Source organism: Anneissia japonica, unplaced genomic scaffold (genome assembly GCF_011630105.1).
Source record: "Anneissia japonica isolate Jap-2015-1 unplaced genomic scaffold, ASM1163010v1 scaffold25212_len90753_cov164, whole genome shotgun sequence".
In the NCBI taxonomy this organism is placed as follows: domain Eukaryota; kingdom Metazoa; phylum Echinodermata; class Crinoidea; order Comatulida; family Comatulidae; genus Anneissia; species Anneissia japonica.
The window spans coordinates 27,080-38,741 of NW_022755913.1; the positions used below are offsets into that span (position 1 = coordinate 27,080).

The 11,662-nt window shown below is 35.7% G+C and overlaps 1 protein-coding gene across 1 annotated transcript in view; it reads left to right on the forward strand.

The window, feature by feature from the left end:
- Nucleotides 1-11,662, forward strand: part of LOC117123762 (adhesion G-protein coupled receptor G6-like) — a 12,566-nt gene extending 904 nt beyond the window's left edge. The window contains exons 2-12 of the mRNA XM_033269771.1: nt 125-294; nt 900-947; nt 1,354-1,464; nt 1,981-2,087; nt 3,100-3,246; nt 4,622-5,170; nt 6,004-6,159; nt 6,283-6,407; nt 6,625-6,887; nt 9,227-9,296; nt 10,571-11,662. Coding sequence (XP_033125662.1) covers nt 125-294; nt 900-947; nt 1,354-1,464; nt 1,981-2,087; nt 3,100-3,246; nt 4,622-5,170; nt 6,004-6,159; nt 6,283-6,407; nt 6,625-6,887; nt 9,227-9,296; nt 10,571-11,087 — 2,263 coding nt within the window. The 3' untranslated portion in view covers nt 11,088-11,662. The remainder of the gene's footprint in view (nt 1-124; nt 295-899; nt 948-1,353; nt 1,465-1,980; nt 2,088-3,099; nt 3,247-4,621; nt 5,171-6,003; nt 6,160-6,282; nt 6,408-6,624; nt 6,888-9,226; nt 9,297-10,570) is intronic.

The window sequence follows — 11,662 nt, forward strand, 5'->3', positions numbered from 1 at the left end:
TTTAAAGAAAATGCATGGGTTCGCCCACCAGGAAAGGAATACATTGTTATTTATATTTGCATCATTACAAACAGGGTACAGTAATATTTTACCAAAAATCTTTTAATTTAAACCATTATAACAGCCTGTACAACCGACATTGGTTTTCGAATAAGAGTTATGGTGGATGCAGGGTTGACTATGGGTGGACCGTGGTGCTAACTGATAGTGGCCCGTGCAAGTGGGACAATAGAAGTACAGATTATCCTCAAATCATGTTCTCTCCAACAACAGTTGCTGTACTATGGCAATCAGGTAAGTTTACATCAACTTTTTGTATTACTTGGATTATCTAAAAGAAAATTCTACAAAAAATTCTCTAATGTCACCTTATGAAATGTTTCATTGTAAACGATAACGATAATCCCGGTATAGGCCTATAGTGAAAAGATCATTATTACATTTTTTTTCTGACCTTTTCTAACCTCTATAAGAGATCTGTAACCTCACTGGTGTTTTCGATCTGTGTCCCCCTTTTTAGTATGTCAATATTAGCCTTCTTCAGACATCAGTGAGTATAGGGAGGTCAATATTTGATGTTAAGTTTTCACGAAACAATATTATTTCAAAAATATAATGTGTATGATTATAATATTTATTTTTGACAAAATGAACAAAGCATTTAATAAACAAGACGAAAGCCTTTAATGTTAAAGCAGACATGTTTCGAGAAAAGCATTTCTCACCATCAGTGACAATACAGCAATACTCGAATATTAGCGATTGAATTGCACCTGAGTATGCAAATTAACAACGTATTATTCACTAGTGTGGTTACTAAGCATATTCATGACGTAAGCATATCTCTTTAATATTCATGAGGTAACAACTACATATGTATTTTTGTTTTTGTTTTTAAGATGAGCCAGCCTTGGCCGATTTCTTTGCTATTTTTCTTGAATATACAGGTTAGTAAATTCGTATTGAATTGACATATAGCAAATAGGTCCTATAGAGGGGCGGTATAAATTTATACTCTTTGTTCAAAAAAATTACAAAATTATTTGCAAACGAAATACTCAATCCTCAATATATATTCAATAACAATATACACTACAATAAAGACGATTGCTGTGAAATCATGGGGGAAAAATGTTAAATACACTAATTTTTATGCTTAAGTTGATAATGTGTATGTTACTTCAAAATTTAAAACAAAGATGTATACGATGTATTTTAGTATTGAGCAAAATGATGATGATGACGATGAGATAATGATCAAAATGTTATACTCATAGTCATTCATAAAAACAATGTATACCCGTTTGGTTTTAATTTTGATTTGTAATTATATAATCGATGGTATTCGTCCAGATCATTGTCCACATGATGTTGTAGTGATAGCGAACGTGACGTACACATTCGAAGCTTCGCCGACCAATTTTTTGGCTAACTCGCTTGAAATGTGCAGTTCGGAAGAAAATAGTGAGTACAAAGTACTTTTATATGCACATATCATGGGTACACTAAAATATAATATTAAAGCAAATAATAAATAATGGTAGCAGACGTAACATCAAAATAATAAAGTAGCGGTAGGTACGACATCGTTGATCAGGTTTTCCTTTTTAAATCATGTATATTTTTCAATAAAAATCTGAGTTGATGCAATAATTAAATAGTTCGCATTCATGGTAATATAATGCATTTGCATGACTTATTTAGAAAACCCAATTTCAAACAAGGCGGGCAGTATAGACTTCACATGCCAATACGAAGGATCAGCAGCGGATTTCTGCTTCTTACTATTGACGTGCTTCTTCGCACAAAGTTTTGGTATGTAATCACTTTTGCTAGTGATTACAATTAAAGACTGTTAATTTGTGGTGTCCACCTAGTCTTATTACTTCAGTCCTTGTGTAAGTATTGTTTATATTTAGGGATTAAAATCATTAATTTCATAAATTCGATTACTTACATTACGTTTGTAATGCCAAACAGATCCTCAAGCCGTGCGCATGTGTAATTCTGACCTATCCGGAGGCGCAATCTGGGAAGAAGTTACAATTGCAGTATGCAACATTGATGATATCAACGAGCTGACACAGGTAATAACGTACTATAGAGGGCGTTTTCACTAAAATTACTTTTCTTTATTTATAAACATCTACTGACAATAGTAGTCTATAAACAATTTCGACTTTTCCATTGCTATCAGCAGCCAGTATTTGTACTGTGTAATAATTCTATTGCTGAAATAACGATAATGATAGAATGCATAGACAGAACATTGATGAATCGACTGCTGATTAATGTAAAATAACAAAAAATAAATAATACAATCCGTCTAGCATGCTAATTAAAATTTTATATATGAGCAGCTAGCATCCGTTTTAAGTATCTGGTGCAAGCCCCTTTCCTGTCAAGATCCACCATATGGTCTGTGTGGCCGATTTATGAAAAGTATTTTGGTCTGTAGACAAAATACTGGCAGAGCGTGCCAGACAACACACACCAACCAATATTTAAAGTACTTATCCCATACCCTCTCGCATACAAATTAAATGTACCTCGCAGGCACACAGAAAAAAAACCCGAAAAAGAAGAAAAAAAAAAAAATTAGTGCAGACACACTCTGCAAGTTTTCATAAATCGGCCATCACTGACCAGTATATGGTGGATCTTGACCACAACCTCAAATGGAAAGACACTCAAATAACCAAAACGGAATAAATATGAGACACAAGAACGATCATGGAAGCAACCTAAATAAAAGGAAGCAAAAACAGACGATGAAGAGAGACGATGGGACATACGCACTTTACCCCAACCCACCCAGAACCAATCCTGACAGGAAAAGAGCTGGCACCAGAGGGGGTTGTATTCACAATGCCCAAAAAACGGATGCCACCACAGCCTAACAAAGTTATGTTGATAACTTCGGCGAAACTCTCAGTAAGATTACATCCATGCAATTGTGTTTATGCTTATTATCGATTAAACAATTCTACAGTACATAATAATAGTTATATATTTGATACTTTATTGTAAGTATTGAATAATATTTATTTTACTCTGTATTTTTTTTAAATGGTAGATAATTTGATTTTAATTTTATAGGTGACTGTAACGGAAGATAATGTTGAGGACGTTGCTAGTCAACTTTCCACCTTAACCGGCGACGAGAATGTCGAAGACGAACTTAACCTTAACGATGTTGCCTCCATTTTAGAAAATGTAACTGAAGTTGGCGCAGGCAATCAGCAAGTAAGTCAGGTCCGATCGTAGGCATAGGTCTTAATGCGAAATTAATTATATCTTCCATATTACGATAACTACTACTAATAATAATAAATATGGATTTATAGAGATCATAATTCATAAAGGCTCTATACGCTTGACCTTTGTTTCAGATACTGTGCGAATAATAATGTAAGCTGAATGAAGGCCACAAAAATTACGAGTAAAATGTCTGAAAACTGTAGTTCAAGGCCTGATTTTGTACTTGCTTGTGTAGGGACGCATTTAAGTTCAAGTTTATGGGCGGGGGTCAAAATGTTTTAAAAATCCAGCCAAAAACAAACTGGGGTCCGGGGTCCTCCCCCTGGAAACATTTGGAGTGATACATGGCGGGAAATGAGTTTTCCCGACTTCTGCGGTGCCTTTTAATGACTTTTAAGTAAATTCAAGGTTTACGCCCTCTTAAAAACGTCAGGTAAACTTTCTCATTATTATACAGTAAATAGGCCTATTATATATATATATATATATATATTCCTCATTTTCGCTGATGAAGGCCACAGGAGTGGCAGAAATATCCGAGTTTATAATAAATCAGTGTTCTTAAAGTCTACTACTGAAGTTGTTTCATTATTTTCTATATATATATATATATATAAGGAGTAGTTGCATACGTTTTTTTTTTTAAATCAATCGATGATGAACACCAATGAGAACGCCGGGTCAGGGGTTTCCCCCAGGGAAAATTTTGACTCCTAGATGGTAGGAAATGAGTTTTCCCGACTTCTAACTTTCGCATTGTAACAAAAACAATTTTAGCTGGAATTTAGGAAAAATGTAAGTCTAGCTTAAAAATAATTTTTTTGCTCATGAGCCCCCTGACCCCTTCCATATCCGCTAATGTTGTGTCCTTGGTTAAGGCACTTTGCTCTAATTACCTCGTCTTTTGGATGGGACGTTAAGCTGTAAGTTACGTGTGCATAATAACACAAGCGTACGAAAAGGGGCTCAATAAAGTATTCAGAAGAAAGTTGATGGTTGGGAGCTATTGATTGCACAACGACGGTATCAAGTAGAATGTAATGACGTCACTTCAAGTGCGAGAACGTTAAGTTCTCGTCGCTTGGATTCTAGGACGTAATTTGGCCAAATCTACGTAGAGCTAGTGCAGAGAACGTAGGATGGTCACGCATTGAGTGATTCCATTCTGGCGTCGCGTTGTCGAACAAATCGAAAGCTCTTTATTAATCTCCTGGCGATGTATTCGGCCGCCGAGGGTCCCCTGAAGCGCAATCCGATTTTCAACAAAGAACCACAAGTACATAAATACAATCCTGAAGGTTTCATATGTCTTCATGAAATAAATTAATATTTAAATTATTTGATTTTCATTTACCTGCAGGTAACAATGTTCATAGTGGAAGTTGTGAGTAATATACAAAATCTGGACAATGACCTTTTTATGGCAGACAACCAGAGTACAGCTGCTTCATCAAGTATAGTTAAGTCCCTAGAGACTCAATTGGCATCACTTACGAATTTCACATACGTCCAGGAAAATGTAGCTGTACAGACGATGATGTTCAATACAACAGCTTTGGAAAATGGAATCGGATTTGCTTCGCTACAACCGATGAATGGTACCGTTAATAGCGGCCTTCAAAAAGAAAACATCAAACAATTAGAAAACGTAAACGATTATCTAAACGAGATGTTGGAAACATCAATTGCTTTACCACCGGAAATTGTTAGTAAGAGTCAGCAACAAGCGGCTTCAAATGACTTGCAAGTGAGCTTCATCATCTATCAGTCGTCTAAACTGTTTACTTCTTATCGTCTGATGTCTAACGAAAATAGAACGATTGGGAGTCGGGTCATATCGGCTGCTGTAGAAAGCGTAACTGTGGCAGGGTTGGAGGAACCGGTTACAGCTGCCTACTTACCAATTGTGGTGAGTGTACATTCTGATTATAGAATTCTGATAATAAAACTACCCACATCAGCAGTCCAGTTAAAAGTGGTGGTGATAACCACTGTATGTGCTGAGCCGTGGAGATCGTTTTTACGTTTGGTTCCAGATACAATTCCATCGGCTGCTCTCGTGTTTCAGCTGGAAGGCTGGAATGCACACAGCACTGTCTTTCAGAAGAGACGTTCAAGCCGTTTTTTCCATGAGGTGCCCCATCTGCACATTGATTAACGCAATACACTCTTCACAAAAGAGCAGAAGTGTTTGCCTCCAGGTGTACTGCCCAAATAACCAAAAGAAGGACCCCAGAAAGTCTTACAGACAGTCGTGGGTATTCATTGGTGTTCAAACGAAATGAAATAAATCTAATCAAAACACTAATGATAATGGTTTACACGTTAAGAGTGGAGTTGAATAACTTGGTGGTTAAAATACTTGCCATCCAATCCCAGGGCAATGGGTTCAATTCCTGTTTTAGCAGATTTTTTTTTTCTTATGAATAATCGAATCCAATCCTTAAGTCTCACTCTGGAACATAATAATTAAAGCATAACTGGACTCAAAACAGTATACTTATTATAAAGACAAAAAAGAGGGGTTGCATTATACTATGGAGCCCTAGGCCCTGTCGCAATGCTCTAGTGTTTTTAGAAAGCCACTACGACACTGTAAGACTATGATATGCGCATTTTTTCTGCTAATTTACAAATGTGATATGTTCAGTTGTCTATGTTGGTATTGGCTATTTATCCACAGCTCCATTTAAGGAATATCATCACAAGTATTATCGCTCTTGTACATTTTTCACATCTCAGAAAGGTGCAGAAGGGAATCCTGAATGCGTTTTTTGGGACTTTGATTTGGAAAACGGCCACGGAGACTGGTCCAACGAAGGTTGTGATTACAAGGAAACATCCGACGGTCGAATCGTGTGCTTCTGTGACCATTTAACAAACTTTGCTGTTATCGTGGTATGTATTGTTGTTTGTATTCAAATTAGGGCTAGAACTCAACACATATGCCTCACGATTTTATGTACGGAATGGATGCTCTAAAACCAACGTAAATATATATCATATATTTGATTTCGAAAGGATTATTCTGGTCAGGCCGGTCCAACCACGAGGTTTCAAGATTCGTTGACCTACATCAGCATCATAGGATGTGTAATATCTATTGTCTGCTTGGTTGTTACTATCATTACATTTATGTATTTCAAGTAAGTTAATTCTTTTATTATAACCGCCTGCAGTACCAATTATATACGTACTTTATTAACTTTATGTACTTTTTTTTTATTTTTAATTAATTTAAACAGAATAAATGAAAAAAAAACTTAATGAATTACACGAGACAAACATACCACAAGATGTTTCTTATGGAAAAGTATTTAAAACTATTAAAGTATTAACTGTAACTAATCTGAATCTTTTCAGACACTTACGAGGAAACCGCCCCCAACGTATCCTTCTGAATTTGTGTTTTTCTCTATTGTTTCTATATCTAACTTTTGTCATCGGGATTGAGTTGACGAGTTGTTATAGTTGCTGTATTGCCATAGCAATCATGTTGCATTATTTTGTTCTTACGACGCTATCTTGGATGCTTGTTGAGGCGATAAATATGTACCTACAATTTGTATTGGTATTCTACAACGAAATACGTAACTTCATGTTGAAGACTGTACTTCTTGGTTGGGGTAAGTAAACACTAGTTCATTTTCTCTTCTACGTGAATACAAGCATAGGTTTGTAAGAATAATGACATCTTATACCAGGTATTTGTATAGAAATATGTGTCATATAGTTTAAAATAGTATTAGAAGCCACCCTTTCTGTTTTTACTTAATGGGTAAAGGCGATTATAAGTTGATCTATACTTCACAAAGAGCCTCAACTTCTGTAAGCTCATTTTGACATATATGGGAACGTGGGCCATTTTAAAAAATTAATCGAATCATTTCATTTTGGCTCATTTGAAGTCGAGTATTGGCAATTTTACCAACACTCGGTGCCCATGCAGGGGAGGCGTAATCAAATAGGGGTTGAATAAATGAAGAAGAGAGTAACCGTCGGCTATCGTTGGCTAATAGGTGAGCAATTCTATAGAGGAAGCGAATTCGAATATTTACTTAACAAATAATTTTCATGGTTATGTCACCTCCAGATAAACTTTCATTAAAAAAAAAAAACCTAAATATTTTACATCCTTTTGTTTTCGATTTCCTTTGTCATCACATCTGACAATATAGTTATTTACCTGATTTAATTTCCTCCTAAAACCAAATAGAATGCTCTCGGTTTTTCCTAAATGTAATGAGAGTTCATAAGCCAATCTTGGCACTGAGTAAGATTGGTTGGGAATCAGGGGTATGGGAAAAAAAAAATGCTATCATCAGCGTATAAAAATAATTTACATTGGTTATCAAGCCAGTTTTCCATGTCATTAATATAAATAAAAAATCAGAGCGGTCCTAGGATACCACCCTGAGCAACTCCGCATTCTCTCTGCCTGGGGTCTGACAGCAAACCTATTATCTAAACAACCTGACGTCTGTTCGAAAGTAGAGATTTAAACCAGACAATAGAGACAAAACCTAGATGTTCATTTTACCAAAAAGTACCTCGTGATTAACAGTATCAAATGCTGTTTGTAAATCAAGCAGAATCATGTAAGTTTAAAGTAGACATTTGATTTCTGATATGATCAGTGGCTGAACGTCAATGCAAGCAAGGTATACCCTACTAAAAAAAAAAAAAAAAAAAAAAATTCATTCAATCATTTTCTTCGTTTTATTTAAAATTTCTTAGCCAAAATCTTCTATTATTTAAGATAACCTAAAATACTCGAACCTACGCATCATCCTCTCGCCTGCTTAGAATTTCCGCATGGATGATATTCAGTCAGTCTACCAGCGAGGTAAGGATAGTGAAAGCATACCGTACAATGTTAAAATCTTCTATTCTACCAACCGCATGGTGGCGTTTAGTATAGGCAGTTGTAATCTCAATGATTAAAGTTAAAATAAATTTGCACCGATATAAACGAAATGTGTATTATGTATTTGTTAAATGTACAGAAATAGGAATTCTTTTGAAGAGAGGAAATTATATTCGCGTTTGAATAAATTGTGACAATCATCTTAATTGTAATAATAATATTTTATTAATAGTTTTTAAGTGCTTCATAAATAATTATTTTGATATTTCTGTTAAATCTGTTTCTTCGGTACCCATACAGATTGGCATAGCCCTCTTTTGAGAAATTCTACTAGATATTGAGTCGTTTGTATTTTTATGTTGGTATTGTAAATTTGAAATGGTAAAATAAATAATGTATGATAAGAAATGAAAACCATGTGGCTATTATAGAGAATCATTTGTAAAATTGTATTTTGATTTTATGCTAACAGGCCTTTCCCACTAACAGGCCCAAGCTTACCCTAAAATTTACCCTACGGTCCGCCACTGGACAAAATAATAATAATAATAATAATAATAATAATAATAATAATAATAATATTAAATAATAATAATGACATAATGTACAAAACAATAATAATAATAATAATAACAATAATAATAACAATAATAATAACAATAATAATAATAATAATAATAATAATAATAATAATAATAATAATAATAATAATAATAATAATAAGACGACATAATGTGAGACAAGAACTGTTAGTAGTCATGACAGTCTGGCAAAACAGAATGAAAGTTCAGTAATTGGTCACCATCTGCCACCACTCTGGCGCATCAGACACTCCCCACCCCACACAAGTGACACGAGCAAATTAACAGGCTATTATAAATATAATGTGTAAAACGTTTCCTAATATAATTATTTATTATTCTTATGATGATGTATCACATGTCTGTATTTGGTCATAAACCATACATTTTCAAAATTCCCTTTAATCTTAACAGAAGGCAATTTCAAATAATATCACGCCCTTGCCGAAAAAATATGATTACTTTAAGTAACTATTTGTTTTGTAAAACTGAATTTAATAGGATTTTTAATCAACAGGTGTGCCTATTATACCAGTTGCAATAATTTCTGCCACAAACTACAGGGAAACATATTTCAACGAGAATTAGTAAGTGTTACCATAAAACTACAAGAGGTTCGACTGCTCCGATTTTGTATGCAGCAAGATATGCAGGCAATGGAACGCTAAAAGTACTGCCAGGAATTAGGGGATGCCCTACACATACCGGTAACTTAAAAACTCGTACGGGTGTTGCTCGCCACGCCCCTTCGTGGAAGTACTTTTTGCGTTCCAACGAATCCCCGGCAGTCGGACCGCTTCCAGTTTTATACTCTTTGCTGTTATATTTTGTACTATTCGGTAAATTCCGCTTTTGCCTTGGCATAGGCCTACACCTTTTTCCCCCTTTTTTTGTACTGGAATTAATAAAGATGGTATTATATAGTATTACATCACACCTACCGCACATAAGGTACAGATAAAATTTGTTGGTTTTTCTATTTAAAAAAATCGTATTGTTTATAAATACTGGTAAGTAACTGATGATGATGATGTTAATGAAGATGATGATAATATTGATGATTATATTGGTAATAATATTTTTAAAAACTAAGGTTTCCTAATCCAGAATCTGAGGATTGGTTTTTAGTTAGGTATTTTAACAAAGAAGAAACGCCATCAATTTGTTTAATAAAACATTATTTTAACGAAAGCAAGGACTGAAGATCATAAAATGAGTGAAGTCTTCTACTTATCGAGTCTATTCACGAGACCATGCTCTGTAGAGCCATGTCGATGTAGGTTGGAAAGCTCGACATTAATATTCTCGTGTATAGGCCTAGTGGTGAAGGGATTGGCGGACAGGGACGACGTGAATGCTCCTTTATTGACCCCAAGTGAAGTGAAATGCAATTGCCATCATGATGTTTCTGGGCCTAACATGGAAGTAATGTTCTTGATTCCTGCGCTGTAAACGCCCGTTCAAACTCAGCTAGCCAGCTTCGGGATTTAATTTGAGATCGCTCTGCTCCACGAATACGGTAACCCTCGCATGAGAATTTGAGGCGGGATACTGGCGCTGCAATGTGGTTGCTGTGGGTCCCCAGCCAAAATTTCCAATTTCAAATTTTTGAATTGGAAATAAAAAAATAATGTTTGTACATGTACATCGATACTTCACAGGTTTCACCGTTGAGTATGTGAGCGGGACTTGGTAAAAAAAATAAAATATATTAAAGTACTTCCCTATCATAAGCAGTATTAAATTAGATAATGATGTAATTATAAAAACATTAATTCTCAAAAAAAGTACAATTTTTTATTTTTATGCTGGCTGGTGTTCATCAATGATGCTTTTTAATTATTGCTTTATTTTCTTTCAGCTGTTTTATGAAACCCGGCTTGGAATTTTACCTGGGATTACTGGCCATTGCAGCAGTTATTCTCATCATCAACTCTGTCATCTATATCAAAATCATTCGACAACTGACATGTCGACGAAGGATTAATAAGACTAACAGCAATAAAATGAGCGAACTGTCGGTCCGTGTGAAAAACGCGATTGCAATCATGATGCTTCTGGGCCTAACATGGATTTTCGGGTTCTTGGCAATAGACGCATCCGATACTGTCCGCGATCTGTTCCAGTTGATGTTCTGTGTTTGTAACTCGTTGCAGGGTTTCTTTGTGTTCCTATTGTTCTGTGTTCGTCGACGAGATGTGAGAAATTCATGGGCACATTTCTGCTGTAAGGCTTGCGAGAAGCCAAGTCAGTTTATGACAACGTTTTCAAAGCAACGCTACGCAACCGAGGAGAATTCTGCCCCAGCTAATTCCACCTATATCAATTCCCTGTACGATATTACCGTTTTTACAGCGCGACCTTCAACTGATAAGTGATTAACACTGTAAATTCGCACTGAGTTTAGCTCAGAAACAGTCTGTAGAACATTGTATTAATTTGTATCTACACCAATTCTTGTCACCCTTGGCTGTAATTAGACAGTTTGGCTTAGGCTACATAAAAAAAAAAAAACCTTATTTTTTTCGAAGAATGTACTGTAGGCTATCTACGTGGTTCACTCGGTATATTGTCTATACAATTGGTGTAAACTTCTCCACCGAAAAACGGCGGGCATAAAACACCCACTTACCTGTCGAGTATGCTCATTGAACCTGTTACCTGTCCTGTTGCTCACACATCGGGTACACACACGTACTACTAGTACTAGTCGGCAGTTTAAAAATGTCACGCAAAAATTGGTCCGGGCCAAAAAGTTCCACCGGACCGGGTTTTGTCCGCCGGACTACTTTTGGCAAAATCGGTCCATCGGGTCGATTTTAGCTGCTAAAATCGGTCCTACTTGGATAAAATTGATCCGTCGGCCTGGCCGCTTGTAACCCGTACTCTGTTGCCCGTATGGTACGATTGTTTCTCCCGTGGAGTGGAGGAAAGTAATTTATGCTTCTCCCAC